The sequence below is a fragment of the Mugil cephalus genome, chromosome 1 (assembly GCF_022458985.1).
Source record: "Mugil cephalus isolate CIBA_MC_2020 chromosome 1, CIBA_Mcephalus_1.1, whole genome shotgun sequence".
NCBI lineage: Eukaryota > Metazoa > Chordata > Actinopteri > Mugiliformes > Mugilidae > Mugil > Mugil cephalus.
In genome coordinates, this window is record NC_061770.1 from 34,741,243 (window position 1) to 34,763,458 (window position 22,216).

General features: G+C 43.4%; 3 protein-coding genes across 3 annotated transcripts; 2 read left to right on the forward strand and 1 right to left on the reverse strand.

Annotated features, from left to right (window-relative positions):
* The first annotated feature begins 691 nt into the window (after positions 1-691).
* Positions 692-7,470, forward strand: LOC125006777. Its single transcript, XM_047583192.1, has 10 exons — positions 692-706; positions 754-1,038; positions 1,265-1,791; positions 1,916-2,055; positions 2,861-2,992; positions 3,093-3,301; positions 3,434-3,559; positions 4,226-4,359; positions 6,289-6,417; positions 7,206-7,470. The coding sequence occupies exons 1-10, from the start codon at positions 692-694 to the stop codon at positions 7,468-7,470; spliced, it is 1,962 nt and encodes a 653-aa protein (XP_047439148.1).
* A 788-nt stretch (positions 7,471-8,258) lies between these two features.
* Positions 8,259-16,213, forward strand: si:ch211-212k18.6. Its single transcript, XM_047583323.1, has 9 exons — positions 8,259-8,473; positions 10,154-10,349; positions 10,437-10,570; positions 11,776-11,995; positions 13,213-13,305; positions 13,385-13,591; positions 14,442-14,536; positions 14,610-14,734; positions 14,802-16,213. Exons 1-9 carry the CDS (start codon positions 8,277-8,279, stop codon positions 15,056-15,058), a joined length of 1,524 nt encoding a protein of 507 aa, XP_047439279.1. The 5' UTR covers positions 8,259-8,276; the 3' UTR covers positions 15,059-16,213.
* A 384-nt stretch (positions 16,214-16,597) lies between these two features.
* On the reverse strand, positions 16,598-21,177 carry ing2 (inhibitor of growth family, member 2). The gene is made up of 2 exons (XM_047606490.1): positions 20,738-21,177; positions 16,598-17,917 (listed from the first exon to the last, which is right to left on the reverse strand). Exons 1-2 carry the CDS (start codon positions 20,880-20,882, stop codon positions 17,214-17,216), a joined length of 849 nt encoding a protein of 282 aa, XP_047462446.1. The 5' UTR covers positions 20,883-21,177; the 3' UTR covers positions 16,598-17,213.
* Positions 21,178-22,216: the final 1,039 nt, after the last annotated feature.

Sequence of the window (22,216 nt, forward strand, 5' to 3'; positions counted from 1 at the left end):
TAGCACCGTCCTGGCTGCCTGGGTGAGATGCTCAAAGCATGTAGCTTTGAGATAAATTAAATAGAGGTAGTAATGTATGAAACACATTTATTTTGTTTGGTCTCATTGATTCAGCGCTGCGAATGTGTTGTTGCACTTTATTGGCTTCACGGGAGAGAGTAGGAACATCCGTCTGGTCCTGCAGAGCCTTTGTGTTCAGCTGGTTGAAATCTACTGTCCTCACACACAACTGTCAGAGGTGCCTCATAAAAAAAACAAAAAAAACAAGACTTTGTAACATCTCGCCTGACTGACAGGTATTTGGACAATTTGTACTGTTGAGATTTAAATGGTTGTTTTTTCTGTTTCAGGGCCTCCCTCAACTGGTCAATGAGTTTTACTCTCTGTTGGAGCTTGTGCCAGCAGAGAAGCCTCTAGTGGTCATTTTAGATGGATTAGATGAGCTGTCTGAGGAACATGGGCCTGACCTCTCTTGGATCTCAACACCGCTACCTCCAAATGTCCATCTCATTCTTTCCACAACTACTGACTCCCCGTGTGCTCAAGTTCTGCAGGTCAATAGAGTTGAACCGATAAACAGATGCCTCAAATGGCAGGACTACCTGTGCAGAGTGCAAGCAGTTATAAAGGGAGTTAATACCCTAAAATGTCCTATGGAATTATAAATATGCTAAAACCTAGACCTATAAATATGCCAATATTTCTTGCACTACATTGCATTTGATTACAACTTCTTCTCTTACATTCCCCCAGCAATCAGCCCATTGTACGCTCCTGTCCATACCTCCTCTCACCCCTGATGACATCAAAAGAGCATTGAAGGCCAAGCTGAAGGCAGACCGGCGGCATCTGCAGGAACCTCAGTGGCAGGCGCTGTTCCAGGCTTGCATCTCTTGTCCCTGTCCTCTCTACCTGGAAGCCGCTTATTCCGAGAGCCTCTTGTGGACGTCCTACTCCTTCCAGAGTCTTCCTCCCAGCCTGGAGGACCTATACCTTAGTCTGCTCGCTCGCCTGGAGAGAGAACTGGGGAAACATCTGGTGAGACGAGCTGCATCTCTGATATCCATTTCACGTTGGGGTGTCACTGAAGAGGTGGGTAAAGCTACAGTTCCCTGAGCAAGCCCTAATTACATTCTTTTGTAGTGAGTATAATATTTGGAGTATTGGTACTTCAAGTCAATACATAGTAGGGTATCAGTCTTTTAGGTACAGGGGCAATTATGTTTCAAAGACTTGTTCAGTCCATGTTTGTCTCCACCATCAGGAGTTACTGGACCTCCTGGCCAAAGATGGGAAGGTGCTCGAGGAAGTGATCTCTTCTCATCCATTCTCTAGCCACTCCAGGGTGCCTTACGTCTTGTGGGCTCGACTGAAACTTAACCTAGGTCACCACCTCACCGAGGTTAGGACAGATGGGACGTGGGTGTACCGCTGGACACACTCTAAACTGAGCCACGTGTGCATGAATTACTATTTACAAAGGGACGACTCTCGGATGGCGCTGCACGCCGACTACGCTGACTACTACCGTGACAAATCACAACATGCACACATATTTCAGCCACTTGCGTGGACATTGAATGAGAAAGGGGAAGGGGAAGGTACGTCTAAAAGTTTCAGGTTCAATCTGAGGAAGCTCCATGGGTTGCCCTACCACCTGGTCCGCTCTGGCCAAATCCTGCCCTTCCTGTCTGATTGTGTTTTTAACTACGAGTTCCTGCTACATAAAGCCTGGGGTCTGTCTGTCCTGGACATAAAGGAGGACCTAAAGAAAGCCGTGCTATCAGAAAAGTAGGTGTTATCTTGTACTGCATACACCCATCAGGTAGTTCTTTGTTCTCTCTGTTGCGCCAGTTCATGCTATGAGCCTTCACCTGCCGTGTCCGTCGTTATCAAATGTACCTTCTCTTCCTAGGGTACTGGTGGATGTGGAGATTCTGTCAGGTGCTCTGGAAATGTCCCAGCAAGTGCTGCAACAGGACCCCTGCCAGCTGGCCTCCCAGCTCATGGGTCGACTGGGGCAAATGATTATTGAGGACCGGCCAGTTGCTAAAGGTATTGACAGAGTCTGCATCGAAATCGCTTTGAGAAGGACCGAACAAAAACAAAAAGTGTACAAAAAGACAAGCTGATGTCTGTTTTGGGTCTTTGTCTGTTAGATGTTCTACCAAGAACCTTTTTTCTTCTCTTTCATAATTTTTTTCTCCGCTTACGAAATTACAATTCCATAGCATGACTTAACGTAAATTGAAACAACATATTATAACGTAGTAACATGACATCAAATGATACTGACGTGACCGTATATGGTATAAATATGGACGGCAGAACTGCTCCTCAAAAGTGAAACCAAAGCAAATAGAGCTCCCCCTGGTGGCTGGAGGCTGCAGTATAGGTCATAAGCTCCACCCCCTCCATGTTAGTGGGTGGGACTTGCGCTGAACCAAAACCATGCCAACAGGTCTGTAAAGTGGTCCCATGGGACCATGAGAGTTCAGGGTATAATTAAACATTTTCTTGTAACTGGCGGAGGTAGAATGGAGGTGGAACAGAGTATTAATTTAATTAAAACCTGAGTGAATCTGGAGGAAGTGTGGGCGGGGCATCGATATCATGGCACATGACTCCACCTTTGGACCCTACTGATCAGACTCTGGCTCCAAAGTCACAAGACGGTACCGCCCATATCCCTGTGAAAATACTGTCAGTACAGCCAAGAAAATGGGGGCACATTGTCCATATTTATATACAGTCTATAGATGTGACATTAAATAATATAACCATAACAGAACATATTATAACAAGACATGACTTGATCTATAATTATCTGCTTCTTTAACAAGCCGTGTGTCTGACACAGGTGACCCACGAAAGTTTAGCTACCTGCACGATCTTCTGGCTCAGTGTACCCAGTCGTCCCTCCCGGTGTTGCTACCCTCCTCCACATGCTTACTATCCCCAGTAGTAAGGCCCCAACACACCCTTCTCGCAGGTGACCCATCCCCACGTGTACTGAATACACACACTAGTTAGTTAGTTACTGGAAGCATGTCCTATACCTAAATAATGAAACATTTATTATTGTTGACTAGGTCACTTGACCAATGTGACTGCTCTGGGAGGGGGCCAAAGAGGTACCTTGGCTGTCACCAGTGAAGCAAATGGATGTTTGAGGTTCTGGGATCTGGAGCAGAGGCGTATAATCATGAGCCTAAATGCAGAAGGGGGGATTGTGGGAGACTACCTCACCCTCGGTCTGGACGACAGGATGCTCATAGTCCGCCAGAGACAGAGTCTACAGGTTGGATTCATTTTATTTCACTCCTAATCTGACCTCTCTGAGCAACATATAAGTAGGCGTAGGTTTGTTTTATGGGAAAAATGAGACATAATACCTTAGCGTGAAAGAGCGTGATTTGTGTCTGTGTTTCAGGTGAGAGAGAGGGAATCTGGACGAGTTGTGTATTCAGAGAACGACTCCGTGGACGTTCCTATTGTCACTACAACCTGTGAAGGACAACTCCTGGTCGTCTTCTACGATGGAAGTCATCGAGTCAAGGTTGTATACATAATAAATATATAATATACTGCTAAAGCAATGATTTTCAGCTGGGAGTCTATGGATCCCAAGTGGAATAATTGGTGGTGTAATTGCAAAGGGGTCCAGGAAAATAAAATATCCTTTGAAAAAAGATCATATGACAGGATTTTTTTTACTCTAATTACATCTGTTTCCAAGAGCAATTTACTGTGTTCTATTAAGAGATCTAGCTCCCTGTTGTTGTTCAAAGTTACTGCATGGCGCTGTTAATACAAAGTTAACACAATATGCATCCGTTTCAAATTATGAGGCCCCTACTGTTTCAGTGGGTATACACCATTCATTTCTTAGTAATGCTCTTATTGTGAAACATCTGCAGGAAGGTGTTAAATTGCATTGTTCAGGTTAGCACTCGAAATTAAGCTAATGCTACAAACAAACAAAGAAGAAGATGATAAGCACAGATATCTAAGAACCCTGATGGGGTTCCTCAGCGTAGGTCCTGGACCCCAGTAAGGTTGAGAACCACCTATTAAAGGTGGAGGAGTTACCCATCAGAAACTCACAATATTAGTGTCTGTTAACGACTAAATACTCGCTTTAGAACTGTAGAAGTTTTCTTTTACATTTTTGGAAAAAAATAGGTTGCAACTACTGAATATGCATCTTTGTCGTGTTTGCTAGGTTTTTGACCTGGACACCTCCTGCTCTCTGCTGCACAGTGTTAACGTTTCCATGGAACCTGAGGCCGTCCACGAAGACCGCTCCATTCTGCTGTCCAGCTGCTCCATCAGAGACTACGTCCTGTTTGCCTACAGGTCAGACAGCATCAGTTTAAACCCAGGTTAAAGTCACTAATATGGCTGGGATATACACTGATCAGCTTCTCCACTGACAGGAGAAGTAAATATCATTTAAACCATCTTTTGACAATTCAGTGTTCTGCTGGGAAACATTTGAACCTGAGATTCATTCACGTGGATGTAGCACCCACCTACACCAGACTAGTCGTCCCCACCCCATATAACCAAAAAAAATGGTTTCTCATAGGCCCCTCCCACTGCAGAATATATCCTAAGCATTATGGGAGATACAGGAGATGCAGCCACACACAGTATGAAGATCTCAACCCAGGAGAGATTGTCACACTGTGAATATCAGCATCTGGTAGCTCACAGAGCATTTTCACTAGCAGCTAGCATTCCACTTTTCAGAATTAACCACAGCCACTTTCTGACCAATCACAGAATAGTTGCTGGACGCCACACAAGAAAAACGTTCATCCTGGCTAGTCAAACTCCCAAACGAGGACTGCCCTAGAAATGAGAACCAATTTCTTGCTTCTTGTTGAGCATGTAACAGCCCATGGGACCTATAAAGACCCCTCCCCTCAACTCATACGACCCAAAAAGACCCCTCCCCTCAACATATAGGACCCAAAGGCCCCTCCCCTCAACATATGGGACCCAAAGGCCCCTCCCCTCAACCCATGGGACCCAAAAAGACCCCTCCCCTCAACCTATAGGACCAAAAAAGACCCCTCCCCTCAACATATAGGACCCAAAGGCCCCTCCCCTCAACCCGTAGGACCAAAAAAGACCCCTCCCTTCAACATATAGGACCCAAAGGCCCCTCCCCTCAACTCATACGACCCAAAGGCCCCTCCCCTCAACCCGTAGGACCAAAAAAGACCCCTCCCTTCAACATATAGGACCCAAAGGCCCCTCCCATCAACCCAAAGGACCCAAAGGCCACTCCCCTCAACTCATATGACCCAAAGGCCCCTCCCCTCAACCCATAGGACCCAAAGGCCACTCCCCTCAACTCATACGACCCAAAGGCACCTCCCCTCAACCCATAGGACCCAAAGGCCACTCCCCTCAACTCATACGACCCAAAGGCCCCTCCCCTCAACCCATAGCACCCAAAGACCCCTCCCCTCAATGTATAGGACCCTAAGGTTTTAAGGATACATTGTGATAATATTAAATTTGAAATTTGACACGTTAGGCAGGTTCTTTTTTTCAGATTCTAATTCATCACAAAGCCCCACGAACTGGATGTGTGACTGGTTTCAGATTCAACGAGCCCAAACATGCAGCCAGAATCCTTAATGGCATCCTGATCGCAATGTCATGTAGTTGGTCTGGGATTACATGAGGAGACAGTGGACACTGGAACAACACCCCCACCCCCTCCTCATCCCCAGTTACTAGAATCTCCATCAGAGGCCGGTTTAGGTCGTACAATGTGAAATCCTGAGTGACCTCACCGGCCTCGCATCCATTATGCACGAGTCACAAGTGTCCTCGTTCTTAAATAATATCACACGCACCTTCTGTTTACAAGCCTCCGTGGTTTCTACACAGCGTGGCCAGCGACTGTGAATTATTGAGACAGGTCACCACTGCCGTGTCTCACCGGCGTAACGCTGCCCATGCTCCTGTCGCATCAACAAGTAATGAGTGACACTCAAGACGATTAGCGCTGGAATTACGGCAGGATAATGGGAGCTATTTTCTGTATTCTCTTACTGCCCGTTTGAGATTGAATTAAAAGCAGCGGCGTGGACGCCCTGAGAGTAATTAGCGTCAAAGAAACACCTGACAGGGAGGTGTCAGATACTCAGAAAACTAGGTCAGCGGTGTTTGCTGGTAATAGAAGACAGCACAGGTCCAGGATGATGGAGACTATCTGCACAGTTGAATCACTTTTAAATCAGATTTCTTCTTCTCTTTTCTTTTGAGGTCTGGTGGCGAGGCGGCAGTATTCGGCGCCAGGGGGGGCGCTGTGCTGTCTGTCCTGTCTGCACAGCGCGATGCGGCCTCCATCCAAGCTGTGGAGATGACTGAAGATTACCTGCTGCTCTTCTGCAGGTAACACCTCAATTACACTGTAGGCTACGGGCTTCTTGGATTTAAAAACATTCGACCACCTTCCCTTGTGCCTCCAAAACAGTTGTGACTCATCAGAGAATGGACATGGATCTTCTGAAGGTGTCCTGAATGTTGTTAGTGGGGGTCTTTGGGTCCTATGGGTTGAGGGGAGGGGTCTCTATGGTGGATCATCCCACAGATACTTGATCAGTTCTAGTGAATTTGGAGGTCAGGTCAACACCTCGTGCTATTCTTCCTTGTTCCTAAAGTGTTTTTATGTGCATTCTGCTGGGGATGTCTGCTGCAAACCATCAAGGAGGGTCATTGCTATGGGGTGGGGGGGTCTGGTCTGGTCTAGGTGGGGGCTACATGTCTAAGTAACATCAACATGAATAAATGCCAGGTCCAAAAGTCTCCCAGGAGAACACTGAATTGTCACAAGATGGTTTAAAAGAAGGCCAAGGACCCAAGGAGAGATTAAGTAGGTTATATATTTATAAATATATATTATTATTATTATCATCATTATGCATTAAATATCCCCTGTACCTTTACTAAAACATTTTGGATTCATGTTGATGTGTAAATTTGTGGGGGAAAATTGAAATATATATATAAAAAATGGCTAATCAACCAAAGATTTAGCAAAACCCCCTGAAGTACCTCCCTGGACCCTCTAGGGATCGCAGACCCCCTGTTGAAGACCAATGGTTTAAAACGTTATTTACTTCTCTTGTCAGTGGTCATAATGTTGTGGCTGATCCGTGTATGTGTATACCTCGTTCCAGATACCCGCACAAAGGAGGCGGTGGAATCATCCACATCGAGCTCTTCAGCGCCTCCACCTTCGCGTACCTGCGCTCCGTACTGGGCTGCGGTCAGGACTCCATCACCTGGGTTACCGTCAACCGCGAAGGCTCTCACGCCGTTGCCTTCTGCTCCTCCCTTCACACCGGCCTCACCGAGCTGGTCACCTGGAACCTGGAGACCGAGGACCACAAGCACCTCGCTCGCTTCCCCGCGGTGCTCACTCAAGGTTGTTCTGGCATCTAGTTGATAGTTTGGAGGAAAACCAAAAACACAACAGCAAAGTTTGTAAGGAATAGACTGTGTGTTTGTGTTTAGTGTAAGTCGCTAGCATTAGCATTAGCTTTCTAGGTTATGAGCTACAAGGTGGTGTGAGCATTTAGAGCAGTGGTGTCAAATTTAAGGCTCTTATATGTAGCCTACACGCCGGTGTGAGACATTTATACTTGTACCTCATCAGTCTGGCTCACTCTGTAATAACACCACCCAAGCACTAGTTGGCGCTGGTTAATTTTTGTTCCTACTTCCTGATTCACTTTCAACAATTTCGACCGAAACTTTTCCAGAAATTTCACCAAAGTCGCGCAACTGTTTATGTCTCCAAACCTCCTCCATCTTTATTGATCCAAAAAAAACAATTCAAAAGCAGATAGAAATACTAAAGTGGAAACATGCTGCTACCAAGCGGACCACGTAAACGACCCATTACGGCCCGTTAGCCAAAACCGTCCAACCAGAGGGTCCAATCTGTTGAAGTGTGAAAATTACACAGAAGACATTAACTTAATTAGTTTCTCAATAAAACTAACTGCTATTCTTATTTCGTCCACTAGGGGGCATTGTACATCAAATGTTTCTGTAAAAGTATACTTCATTAAATGTAAACATTTCTGTAATTTAACTTCTTTGCTCTAAAACTACGTTGTATGTGGCCCCTAAACTAAAATGAGTTTGACACCTATCAATCAATTAATTTTCCTACTACAGTAGCCAGTCTAAAAAGGTCCCAATCACACATCCACCTGTCACATCGGTCTACTTTTGAGGAATTAATGCAGCCTTTAAAATGTCCTTCTGCTTCAGGGCTGTGTTTTGATCTGCGCTTCTGCCTGGGAATCAGTAGCGGAGAGAAGTACCTCCACCTCTGGGATCTTTCCTCCTGCATCAGCGACCCGTCTCTCACCTATAACACACATAAACCCAGACGTGACGGCACACGGGAGATCGTACCAGTGGGGAAATCTCCACGGTATGTACAGATGTATGTGTTAGAGATTAGATTAGACAGGGTTTAGCTGCCTTATCTTACAGAGTGAACATTGTGATGGGAAGTGACTAAGATCACATCTTATCGTTCATCTCATAGAAGAGAATAGGGTACAGCATAGCATAGCATGTCATTGAATAGAATAGCTTAGCATAGCTAAGTATAGAATAAAATAGAATAGAATAGAATTGAATTGAATACCAAAAATAGCATAGCATAGCATAGCATAGAATAGCATAGCATAGATTGCAGATAACAGAGCTGGAAACCCTACTATGCAACTGAACTAAGTAATAGCATAGCATAGCATTGAATAGATACCTTAGCATAGCTGAGTACAGAATAAAACAGAATAGAATAGTGAACAATTGCCAAGCATAGCATAGGGTATAGCATAGCATAGCATGGCATTGAAAAGAATAGCTTAGCATAACCAAGTATAGAATAGAACAGAATAGAATAGAATAGAATAGAATAGAATAGAATACCAAACAATAGCATAGCATAGGTTGCAGATACATGAGCTGAATACACTACCATGCCATCTGAGTTAAGTAATAGCATAGCATAGCATTGAATTGAACAGCTTAGCGTAGCTAAGTATAGAATAAAATAGAATAGAATACCAAAGAGTAGCATAGCATAGCATAGCATAGCATAGCATGGGTTGCAGATAACAGAGCTGATCATCATTATTATGATGCCTGTTATAGAATCTCATATAGTGGGATTGATGTCATTACTAAAGCAAGAAACAATTCAAAATGTCTCCTCTGACTCACTGCACCCCACAGCACATACATCAAATCCAGCAGAAGCTACAATTTCGGCCCAATAAAATGGCAAAACATATACATAAACAATGTAAATATCATAGATTTTACTCACCAGAACTTCAGAAACAATGAGTTCCCATCATAGTTGCCGACTTGTTTTACCCTTTACCCCAGCTTGGTCAGGCTAGCTAGCTCTGGGCTTGGGCTGCCTTTCCTCACAATATCCATCTTTTCCTTCATAGATCAATGCCGTAAAATGTCTTTCTAAGAAGACCTGCAATCAAATCCATAGCCTTTCTGGTTTCCACCAACGTGGGTTCAACAAGTAGCTGTCAAAACGTTAGCGGGGATGATTTGGTTGTGCAGCTCACAACAGATGAACATGAACCGCTAGCTTGGCTAAGAAGGAATATGAAATAATTTAATAAGATTAATGGGAAAATATTCAGAAGTAAGTCAGTGATTTTGATAAAGTTTGGCTTTTGTTGGCCTACTGGGTGATATGCATGGTGTCTTTTTTAAATCCATTTTTACGCAGATGAGACTCACATCTACCTCCCTTTTAACAGACATGGGAACCCTGAGTCAGGCTAGCTAGCTCCAGGGTGGGGCGACCTGTCCTCACAATGTCCAACTTTGCTGATCTTGTTTGACTTTTATAACTTAGAATCTGCAATATTAAGAGTACTCAGTGGAGCATATATTTCTATAATTTCTAATTCTCTAGTAGTCTGGTTTTATTGTGTGTATGTTGGCTCCATAAATATAGCTTTGCCCCATGCTCTAATTAATATTCTTCCCCCCAGTGCGCTACTCTGTGGCAAACTGAGGGGAAGAGGTCCCCTATGGTGGATATTTATGTAGTGATGGCGCCCTCTGGTGGCAGGTACGCCGTGTGCCTCTCCGTCAGACCTGGGACGGTGTTCGTGTGGAACCTGGCCAGACGTCGCTTCCTCCACCGGCCGGTCAGAGTGGAGCACGGCCTCTACAGCAGCACCGACGTAGCGCTCGCCCACGGCTTCAAACTTTACATCCTCACAGACAGAAGCAACAACAGCGGCACGGTCGGTTATCGGTTCCAGGTGAGACATTTTTTTTGTTTTCTGATTAATCTGTTCTCTTCAAAGCACAGGATTGAAATTTAACTATGCCTGTTGTTTTTGCCCCAGACTCTGCTGGTGTACGATCTGATCAAGCGGAGCTATGTGGGAAGACGGACAGGGATTGCAGTCGTGCCCTGTCTACAGCATGAATACCGTCTCCTGGAGGACGGACGGACTCTTCTGGGTCTGTCGGAGGACAGGTGAAGCTTTACCTATTGGGGCGCTTGGCGTAGATTTTCAGGGGGTCTGATGGATTTCAAGACTAGAACCTTGAACCACTCAGGTCGAACCCCTAAAGTGATATGATGACCAAATAGGAAACATGGTAAATCATGCCACAAGGAATCTTTAGAGCATACGACATATATAGTATAATAAGTTTAAACCAGGACTTAAACTAGTGTTAAGCTAATTTGATACTGAACTTACAGTTTTGGACAGATTTTATCACTTTACCCTCTTAAAATAAAGAAGTAATAAGTAATAGATTAGACTAGAATAGAACGGTACTACTATGATACAATACTGCTATACTATCTGAGTTAGCATAGCATAGCATAGCTTAGCACTGATTTGAATAGAATGGCGTGGCACAGCACAGCATTGAATCGAATATCTTAGCATAGCTAAGTACAGAATAAAGTAGAATACAATAACACAAACAGCATAGCATAGCATAGTATAGCATAGCTGGGCACACTACTATACTATCTGAGTTAAGTAATAGCATTGCATAGCATTGATTTGAATAGAATGGCATAGCATAGCACTGAATTGAATAGCTTAACATAGCTAAGTATAGAATAGAATAGAATAGCTAAGTATAGAATAGAATAGAATAGAATAGAATAGAATAGAATAGAATAGAATAGAATAGAATAGAATAGAATAGAATGCTGAAAAAAAGCATAGCTTAGCTTGGGTTGTAGATAACAGAGCTGGATGCACTCTTATGCTATCTGTGTTAAGTGATGGCATAATATAGGATAGCATAGCATAGCACAAAATAGCATAGCATAGAATAGAATAGAATAAAATAGTACAGCATAGCATAGCATAAGATAGCATAGCATAGCATAGCATAGAATAGCATAGGATAGAATAGAATAGAATAGAATAGGCTGCAGATAACATACACACTGTTCTCCTATGCGACTTGGCACAACATAGGATAACATAGAATACTATAGCATAGCATAGCATAGCATATACAATAGATTAGTATTGTTTAGAAGTACTTTGTGCGTGATTTTTTCTTTACATTTATTCAAACTGTAGCGACATTGTAGAAGAGTTTGTGAACTGAAACAGGTGACATGTTACCATGGTTACCTTGATGTTTTCACACTGACCTTAACAAACACACTCCCAGAAGAACGTCTCAGTGGAACTTGGTCCGTTGCAGAGATGGTCTGATCCTGTGGAATCTGGACTCCGGCTCCATCAGACATGAGATCAAGCCGCCCCCCAGAGAGAGGAGGAGGAGCAGGAGGAGGAGCAGGAGGAGGAGCAGGAGGAGGAGCAGGAGCCCCGTCCAGGACCTGACAACATGTGACGGCCTCTTCTTTACACTCCTGTTTCTAAACATGTTCCCGTGGAGACTTTTAGACCGATATGAAACTCAAGTTAGTTCATATTAATGAGTTAAAGGTCCTCAGTTTAGTTCTTATTAATTAATTAAAGGTCCTCAGTTTAGTTTTTATTAATTAAAGGTCCTCAGTTTAGTTCTAATTAGTTAGTTAAAGGTCCTCAGTTTAGTTCTTATTAATTAATTAAAGGTCCTCAGTTTAGTTCTTATTAATTAATTAAAGGTCCTCAGTTTAGTTTTTATTAATTAAAGGTCCTCAGTTTAGTTCTAATTAGTTAGTTAAAGGTCCTCAGTTTAGTTCTTATTAGTTAGTTAAAGGTCCTCAGTTTAGTTCTTATTAATGAGTTAAAGGTCCTCAGTTTAGTTCTTATTAATTAAAGGTCCTCAGTTTAGTTCCTATTAATTAATTAAAGGTCCTCAGTTTAGTTCATATTAATTAAAGGTCCTCAGTTTAGTTCCTAATAATTAGTTAAAGGTCCTCAGTTTAGTTCTTATTAATGAGTTAAAGGTCCTCAGTTTAGTTCTTATTAATTAATTAAAGGTCCTCAGTTTAGTTTAAATTAATTAAAGGTCCTCAGTTTAGTTCTTATTAATTAAAGGTCCTCAGTTTAGTTCTAATTAATTAGTTAAAGGTCCTCAGTTTAGTTCTAATTAGTTAATTAAAGGTCCTCAGTTTAGTTCTTATTAGTTAAAGGTCCTCAGTTTAGTTCTTATTAATTAAAGGTCCTCAGTTGAGTTCTTATTAATGAGTTAAAGGTCCTCAGTTTAGTTTTTATTAATTAGTTAAAGGTCCTCAGTTTAGTTCTAATTAATTAAAGGTCCTCAGTTTAGTTCTAATTAGTTAAAGGTCCTCAGTTTAGTTCTAATTAGTTAATTAAAGGTCCTCAGTTTCGTTCTTATTAATTAAAGGTCCTCAATTTAGTTCTGATTAATTAATTAAAGGTCCTCAGTTTAGTTCTTATTAATTAAAGGTCCTCAGTTTAGTTCTTATTAATTAGTTAAAGGTCCTCAGTTTATTTGTTGTTGTTGAAAAAGGCTCATTTTACAGGTTTCTCTATATTTATTCATTCATTCATTCATTCATTCATTCTGTATCTGTCTGTCTATCTTAATTTTCTTTATTTCTTTCTTCATTCATTGTTTCTGTCTTTGTTCTTCATCATTGTGTCAGTGATGCCGTGGGAGGTTCGTGCTGAGAGTAGTTCTGCTAAAAAGACGAGGAGGAAGGAGGAGGAGGAGGAGGAGGAGGAGAAGGAGGATGAGGAGGAGAAGGAGGAGGAGGAGGCGAGTGTGGCCAGAGAGGAGTTTAACTCTATAGACCAGTATCTTCTGAGTGGAGACCATCAGGTGAGATGATGAAACTCCTTCATCGTTTCTTGGTCCTGGACGTTCACGGCGTTGACCTCTGGCTCTGCTTGTGTTCCAGGTCGTAGTCTGCTCCTACTTCGCCCACCACCTCCACGTCTTCAGCCTGGCGTCCCGCGAACACGTCCACGTCCTGGAGGACGGGACGTCCCTGCTGGACCTCCGTCCTGCAGCTCTGACCCACAGCGGTGGACACCTGGTGCTGAGCAGCTACGACCAGGACCAGAGGACGTCCTGGGTCACACTGTGGGACCTGAGAGGAGGGACGGTGGGACGGGACTATTACCTGGGCCTCAGTCTGGGCCACACAGTATAAATATAAATACAGTATAAATATAGTGTAAATATAATATAAATATAATATAAACATAGTATAATGTCTATAAACTGATTATATTATAAACATAGTATATATGTCTATATAACTGATTTCATTATTTTATTTCATATTATTATTTTCCATCTTCTCTGTGTCTTTCTTTTTTCTTTCTTTTCCATCATTCATTATTTTTCCATCATTCTTTCCTTCTTCTCTTCTTTCTTCTTCTTTTCTTTCTCTTCTTTTCCTCAGTTCTTTCCATACCTTCTTCTTTTTCATCATTCTTTCCATTCTTTGTTTCTTTCTAACTTCCATTTCTCTTCTTTGTTTCTTTAATTCTTCTCCAATTCTTCTTTCTTTCTTTTCATTCTTATCCCTTCATTTTTCATTTCTTTCCTTATCCTTCTTTCTTTTCCTTTCATTTTCTTTCTTTCTTTTCTTTCTTTCTTTCTTTCTTTCTTTCCCTTATCCACCATTCTTTCATTTTTCCATCCATTCTTTCTATCTTTCATTTTCTTTCTTTCTTTAATTCTTTCCACAATTCTTTCTTTTTTAATCGCTCATTTCATTCAATCTTCGTTCCTCCATTTCTTTCTTCTTCTTCTTTTCTTTCTTCCCTTTTCTTCATTCGCCATCCATTTTTCTCCATCATTCATTCGTTCCATCTTTCTAACTTCTTCCCTCTTTCCTCTTTCATTCTGTCTTTTATCCTTTGTTCTGTCCGTGGTTTGTTGTTATTGAGTCTTATTGTTTTTGTGTGTGTGTGTGTGTGTGTGTGTGTGTGTGTATCTGCTGGCAGGTTGTGCGGAGGCTGAGGGACGAGGCTGGACTTTGTTGCGTGGACGTGACGGAGGACGCAGACAGAGTCGTCTTCGGGGTCGTCGGGGGGAACAGGTGAACATCGTAAAAACATCTGCAGTAGTTACCACTGTTACCTCGGGTTCATTCCCTGTGTTTGCTCCTGAAGCCTGAAGCTGTGGGAGCCTTTCAACACAACCTGCATCTGCATCGTCGGCTACGGGACGCTGAGTCTGGACGTGTCCTCTCAAGTCCACGTGACGGAGGGCGGAGCCAGAGCCTTCCTGCTGTCAGGTGGGACCTCGTCATGAAGACGTTGCGGAGACTCCAGGCGTTAGACTGAGCCCGTGTCTGTCCTCAGGTTGTTCTAATGGCCGGGGTCAGATCAGCCTCTGGGACCTGGACGCCTGCAGCGTCCTCTCCGTGGTCTCCCTGGACGCGCACGTCCGCTGCTCTGAGCTGCTCGGTGGACGCGAGGGACCCGTCCTGCTCGGCCTCAGCCACGGCCCGGCCCTCATCACCGTTGGGTCCACGACGTCCGGGACGGACAACGTCTCCGAGGACCTGTTTGGAGAGTCCAGCAGCAGCGAGGACGAAGACGGAGACGCCCAGGTCTAGTGATAGCGTCTCTAATAGGGTTTTATGTCTTTAGCTTGTTCAGTATCTAAACTACACCTATCAGCCATAACATTATGACCATCTTGTGTCAATTCATTGTCAGCAGTGGAAATGTTTGAACCTGGTACTGATCTAGTGCTGATTCATGTGGATGTGCAGTCACATGCTGAAACATTTTTCATTTTAAATACAGCGACATACTGGTGTACTTGATTACACACCACGTTTGGGACACTACGCAGCGAGACACTGTTTCAGGCCGGACCATTTTCACTATGGCGCTTCTAAACCCTTTAGAGCCTGAACGCATCGCTGGTGATACGTTAAAGCATGTGGCATTTGAATTACCGTAACTACAAGAGAAGACTTGCACCAAAATTTGTTCGTTTTTGTTTTTGTTTTTTTAGGGACAGTGCCCCTTTTGGGTGACCTGTCCCCCGGCTGAAGTTGTCCCCAGAATTATCCCCAACTTTAGCTTTTTATGAACGAGGGGGAAAAAATGATGCACACATACTATAATTATTACGGTATCTGGTCGTGCTGCTATTGACATTACAGACATAGTAGTTTAAATATGTTTAAATATGAATATGTCGAAATAAATTAAACCGTAAATCTTAACTTAAACCGTTAAATCTTGAAGCTGTAAACGTCCCCAGATTTCCACATCAGCAGACAGAGCTAACGCCTGTTTACAACTAGTGTTGGATTATTCTACTAATATCAACTCATCATCACAGTAAAATAGCAATAACATGTGTCATCACATTGACGTACGACTTAAACGTGGTGCAACATCACCATAAAGTGACTGTTTGTTTGTACACGCCCTCGTCCTCCGCCCAACGTGAGCCCTTAGACGCTGCCGTTGTTGTTGTGTAGCAACTTCCATAGCAGTGACACTCCCTGATAGCAGCAGTATCTTTGGGATGATCCACCTTAGAGACCCCTCCCCTCAACACATAGGACCCATTCAGGAGCCTCTCAGAAGGTCCACGTCCATGTAGGGAGAAGAAGGGGGTCATAATGTTATGGCTGATCAGTGTGGGCCACATAATCTACATAATTTGCTAACATTTTGGTCCAAATAGAAACTGAGGGACTAGACGTTACCTGACTTGGCACGTTTCCATGCTAATGCTAACGCTATCAACGCTAGCATTGTAGCACCTTTACTGTTTAAATAAAGTTTTGAGTGACAACTGTTTTTCTTTGCTCCGGTGTCTTGGCGGTTGAACGACTTCTAGCTGGTGGTTTATTTTGGATTTAAGATTGGGGGGGGGGGGGGGGGGGGGGGGGGGGGCAGGACTTAACGCCACAGCAGATTTCAAACTCGTTTAGCTCGTTCAGACACGCATCTGATTGGAATAAGGGAAGAAAGGAGCGGGACAGGCTTTTCTCAGACTGTGGGTCTCTAGACACCAGGGAGTTCGCTTTAAAACACCTTTTTAGGGTGACTCTTAAAAGACAATATAAAAAAATTCAGGAAATTAGCTAGAAAATGCAGCTTTTACCCCCAAAGGACACTTCAATGGTGGATGAATGGCTATAATTAGTTTTAATCCATATATATATTTATATATATATAAAAAAAAGAAAGAAATGTACACAATAGTGAACCAGTGAAAACACAAACATGACGTCCTCTTCCAGTGTCCCGTCAACATTCATCTTCTTGTAAACATATTACATGTGTGAGTTATTCTCTATGAGCCATTATCGTAGAAAGAGAGACACCGATTTTTACTAAAGAGTTTAGTACAATAAAGTAAAACTGAAATTTAAAAAAAAAAAAAAAAAAAGAAATTGACGACCGTGATTGATAAAAAGACAGTAAACAAAAAGATGCTTTCATTGTTTTTTTTTTCTTCTGTTAAACGTCCAAATAAAAGTCTCACAAAAAAAAGAAAGAAAGAAAGAAGGAAAAAGAAATGGCAGCTTCAGGCTGATGATGATCCTTTAGAGCAGCTGGACTCCCGACAGACTGAGGTACAGTTAGAACCAGTGGGAACCACCAGCACACGCTCAATCACAACTCATTCTTGATTAATAATAAGCGCTGCTGCTGCTGCTAATGGTGTTCGATTGTGCTCTTACAATATCACAAGTACTCGTATCAACTACCACTGACCAGTCCCGAGTCCGACCAGGGTCACTACCTGGACCGGCGCTCTTTTCTGTTCTTGTCTAGGCTTTTGTCCATGGTCTTTTCGTTGTCTCCTCGACACTTGGGGCAGTACCACTTGCCCTTGGGCTTGTAGGTGAGCCCCACGCAGGAGAAGTGGAACCACTCGATGGGGCACTGGTCGTTGTCGCAGCCGATCATCTCGCCGTAGGACACCTGCTCGCAGAGGCAGTAGGTGGGCTCGTTGGGGTCGATGGCGAAGTCGACGGGCGAGGCGTCCCGCTCCTGCTTGGCCTTGCGCTTCTTCTTCTTCGCCGACTTCGACTTCTTCTCCCGGGGCGGCGGCAGGGACAGCTCCTCCACGGCGTCGTCCACCAGGGAGCCGTTGGCGGACGCGTGGCTGGAGTCGCGGCTCTCGCTGTTGCGCTGGCGCCGCGGCCGCCGGGTGGAGGCGCGCTCGGGCGCCGGGAGCTCCTGGTGGACGCTGGAGCGGCGCTCCGGGGGGAGGCGCTCGGCCTCGCTGGGCTCCTGCAGGCACAGGGAGTGGGAGTCCATCTGCCGGGAGCGGTTCTCCACCAGCTCCGTCATCTGGGTCACCACGTGGATCTTCTCGTCGCCCAGCTCCTGGCTGAGGATGAGCGCCCTCTGCAGCTGGATCTGGAGGCGCTTCCTCTGGGCCGCATCCTGCTCGCCTTTGTACTTCTCAAACACTTCATCCACCTCCTTTAGCACCTCTGAAAAGGAGCAGAATACACAGATAAGCACTACCGGTCAAAAACACTCCTTTGTTTTATTGAAATGTATGCAGTTCAATGTCTCATTTTACTCTGAAATGTAACCCCTAACCCCTATATAGGGCTCCATATAGGGGTTAGGCCATTGTGTAGGTAGGTGTGCCCAAACCTTAGTGATTAAATCCTAAGCCCTACGTAGGGGTCTCAAAATTTCCCATAAAGCATTGTGAAAAGTAGTGACCATCCAATGGTCTGGTGCGGTGTTGGGATCGAGTTCAATATAAGGTAGCACCCTACATAGGGAATAGGGGTTAGTGAGTGAAGGCACAGTTTCGGACAAAGAGTTGGAATTCTTTCTTTCTGAAACGGAAATCAAATATTTTCCAGAGAGTTTTTCTCAATTTTGTTGCAGAAGTTCACAGAAATGTGTGGCATTTGTAGGGAGCTTTCCAGTTCATCATCACAAACCAGCTCCATTGGGTTAAAGTCTAGAGACTGGGCCATGGTCCACTCCATGTTTTCAAGCTTTCCATCTTGTTTTTATCCTCAGGTAGTTCTGGTGTAGCTAAAGGTTTGGGTCATTATCTTGCTGTAGGTTGAAGCCCTGACCAACTATAACAGAGGATCCTGGTGCTGTTCTAAAACTTTGGACCAGTAGTGCATTAATAGTTCCTGCACAAATTTCTTTTATATCCATTTACCAATGTAAATGTATGGGCTAGAGATCGACTGATATATGGGGCCGATATGTGCGTTTTTTACTGGTATCGGCCGATACGTAGCTGCTTACCCCCCCTCAGTATCGGCTGATACTAATACCAGTCCCCAAAAAATCTGTATTGGTCGATCTCTAGTATGGTCACTACCGGCTGTTTTAATATACAGACAGATACTTCAGTGTCCAGTAGCACAGTTTCACCGTCCTATGTCCTGACAGACAAACGTCCTCCTCAACCTGTCAGCTTCTCTGTCCGACTATGGATTTGTGTAGAAGGTGGTGGACATTGTTCAGCAAGGACCGGAAGTCCTTCCATCTACTACTGATGTCGGGGACTCCAGTTCTGTCCCTACCACAGAGTCCACCTTCCTTCTGTATCAGTTTGTCCAGTCGTGAGGTTCATCCCCAGGTCACCACTGGCGACGACAGTCTGGTAGAACATTTTTTTTGTAAACTGAGTCCATGTTAGCCGATCAGTCCAGTTTGTGATCTAGATGCGGACCCAGGTTCTTCTAGGTCTGAAGCACCTCTACCCACTCCCCGTTGATGGTCACGGGTTGCAGGTGGGGCTTGGACTAGAAATCAACTGATGTATCAGTATCGGCCAACACGCAAGTCCGTTCGCTGATGGTCGCTGCGGACCATGCAGCCCATACATCGCCCCTCCCCCACTAACAGACTGCGCGTATCCATAAAAAAAAAAAAAATGTTTATGTTTTCGGTTCAACTTATACTTGCAACATTTGTTATCATTGTGCAATTTTTATCATGTAAATGACGGGAGAGAAAAAAAAAACCGTATCGGCTCAAAAATATCGGATCGGAAAAACCGGCAGCACGTATCGGCCAATGCTGATGTAAAAGCATAAAATAAAATAAAAAAATAAATAAATGCATGAGCTGTATGTGCAAGGCTGCTTGACTGAGATCCTGCTGAAGTGAAACTGGAGTTGTCAGGAGTGGAAGTGGAGGAGGAGGAGGAGGAGGAGGCTGGGCCGCAGTACATTCCTGCCTACAGGAGATGACGCCAGTCCTATGGTGAGAGGGGGTTGCCTACAAGAGAGGGGATATCTGGCTCTGCAGTTCACACTCGATGGAGCAGAGAGGGGTCGGCAGGCAGCGTCTCAACCCTCAGCTGCGGATGGTGGACTTCTACACGAAGCAACAATGAAGACTTGCTTTATTTGCATTTATTTATTTATTTATTTTCTGTGCCTATAAGTGTAGGGGTTTCGTTAACAAACAGTCTCTGCAGCCTTGCCTTCCCTCATCCCTGGTCCCAGCCGTATCAACAACGGACCCCCGAGCTAAATATCTCACAAACAACATGTATATATTTTTGTATATCCTGGTTTCGGTGCACTTCTCCTCCTGTGCAGATTCCTGCAACAGCTAAACAGGCGACGCTGCATGTTTACCATGAACCAAGAGGTTCACACATGCATCAGCACTAGTACCAAGCGTATTCCATGTTACTGAGGCTTAATGCGTTTCTCATTTAACGCATAACCCTTGTTTGTTAATGATTCTCACACTAATCCTCAGCGAGAGAGGAGAAAAAAAAAACACTGGGGTGGGCGGTAGTGTGCACCTACTAACAAAAGTTGGGGTTTTACCCACACCTAGCCGCGATATTTGAATTATACTTACGCCGAATTCACCACCGGACTCGGATCATTCACACTGCACCGAGTTTGGGTTTGTAACGTTTACACGCGCGTTTGTGGAGAGGAAGAAGCGTTAAATCGGACGATTCTCTAAGGGAGTTTGGAGGCGTCCGCACAACAGGACGGAACCAGGACGCGGAACGTATCCGGGGCTATGCTAAGTGGAGGACGGGTTTATTAGAGAAGAGAAGAGTCGTGTGACCGGCCACATATCGCACAGTCACATTAGTGTTTATCGAAGTAGGAAGGAACAAGAGCTACTGGCTTTTTTTTTTTTTTTTCTGCTTCTTCTTCTTCTTGTAAAATGGGAACACAAGGCTCCACCATTTCTGTACAAGGGGCTGGACAAACGTCAGTGTTTTTTGCTAATTCCTCTTCCCCACAGATGAATAAATTAATAGATAATTAAACGGAAGAAGCGTTAAAACACAGTACCTTGATACTTTGCATCAATTTCCCGAAGCAGGGAAACATTTCTTTGTATATCCAAAGGCAGCGACTCCACACATTCCAGATAATCCTCCACATAGTTGACGAGTTGCTGCGACTTGTCGTTGTTTGGGTAGTGGTGGCCCAACATCGTCTCCGCGATGCATAGAGGCGCTGAGAGAGAAGAATACGTCGCTAAAATCTGACGCTTTGGACACTTTGCAGCTTTTGTAGGAGCAGCTCCGAGCGGCTCCGGCCAGAAGCAGCAGCAGTAGCAGTTCACTTCAAACAAAACTGGGCCCAGTGCGCATGCGGGAGTATTTTCCTTTTATGGTATCCTGCTGTTTCCGGTGGCGTGTGGCGTCACCGTGAAGGGCGGCATGGGGCGGGGCCACCCGGGTCCGGCGCTTCCGGGATTGGACGACGGGGGGCGTCGCTGTCGTAGCGTTTTCCCGGGAAATTAAACCAATGGAAAAGACAAAAGGAGACAGATATGTTGATAGACAGAATTATACAAAATGATGTGTCAAAATAAACAAAAGTATATAAAAAATGATTAAGTATTCATAAAATATTAGTTCTATTTATGCTTTGTGTTTATACACAATTAATATTTTATAAAAACAAAGTATATATAAATATACAAAGATTAAATATAAATATACTAATAGTACAAAATATTTTATCAAAACATAAAAAAGTATTTATAAAATATTAATTATATATTTATATATACACAAAGTTTAAAAGATGTGCAAAGTATATATAAATAAATAATAAAAATAATAAAAATACATATTAAAATAATCAATTTCATGTAAAAATGTTAAGTAGAAATATACAAATTACACAAAATGACGTATCAATATATACAAAGTTATATAAAAAATTAGTATAAAAGTATAAAAAATGTGCAAAATGTATAGAAAACATAAAAAAACAATATATAAAAATATGCAAAGTTTGTATAAAAGATACAAAATTATATATAAAATGTAAAAAATAAATAAAATAAAATATAGAAGGTATATAAAAACAATATATGTGACATATATATATATACGTATGTCACATATATGTGGAATTGTATACAAAATGTATAAATATTGTGTACAATAAACCTGTTTAAAGTACTACAACACTGTTACTTAGACAATAACTTCAACAGTTTATTAGTTTCTTATTCTATCTATCTATCTATCTATCTATCTATCTATCTATCTATCTATCTATCTATCTGGTGTGAGGGAGGGATGGTGACGTGGCAGGTTTCTGAAAAGCGATGGCAGTAAAACCACATTAATAAAACATCAGGAGTGTTTTCGGGGGTAAATGGAGCTGAGATCATCGTCCATAGCAACGCTCGTCTCGTCTCCGTCCGTCCCGTCTCCTGCTTCACCTTTCAATGAATTGTCATTAAAAGTTTGTGTCTAATTAGTGCAAGTTTTCCATGTTCGCCTCCAACACACCTGATTCAAACGCAGG

Excerpts from the sequence above, each read along its gene's own strand:
- si:ch211-212k18.6 (XM_047583323.1), top strand. The coding sequence starts at position 8,277 with ATGCAGCCTTTAAAATGTCCTTCTGCTTCAGGGCTGTGTTTTGATCTG. Across the intron at positions 11,996-13,212 it reads TAGACCGATATGAAACTCAA|GAGGATGAGGAGGAGAAGGA; the intron begins GTTAGTTCATAT and ends GAGGAGGAGAAG. Across the intron at positions 13,592-14,441 it reads GGGACCTGAGAGGAGGGACG|GTTGTGCGGAGGCTGAGGGA; the intron begins GTGGGACGGGAC and ends ATCTGCTGGCAG.
- LOC125006777 (XM_047583192.1), top strand. Across the intron at positions 1,039-1,264 it reads GAGAACTGGGGAAACATCTG|GAGTTACTGGACCTCCTGGC; the intron begins GTGAGACGAGCT and ends CTCCACCATCAG. Across the intron at positions 3,560-4,225 it reads ATGGAAGTCATCGAGTCAAG|GTTTTTGACCTGGACACCTC; the intron begins GTTGTATACATA and ends CGTGTTTGCTAG.
- ing2 (XM_047606490.1), bottom strand. The coding sequence starts at position 20,882 with ATGTTGGGCCACCACTACCCAAACAACGACAAGTCGCAGCAACTCGTC. Across the intron at positions 17,918-20,737 it reads AATTGATGCAAAGTATCAAG|AGGTGCTAAAGGAGGTGGAT; the intron begins GTACTGTGTTTT and ends GCTCCTTTTCAG.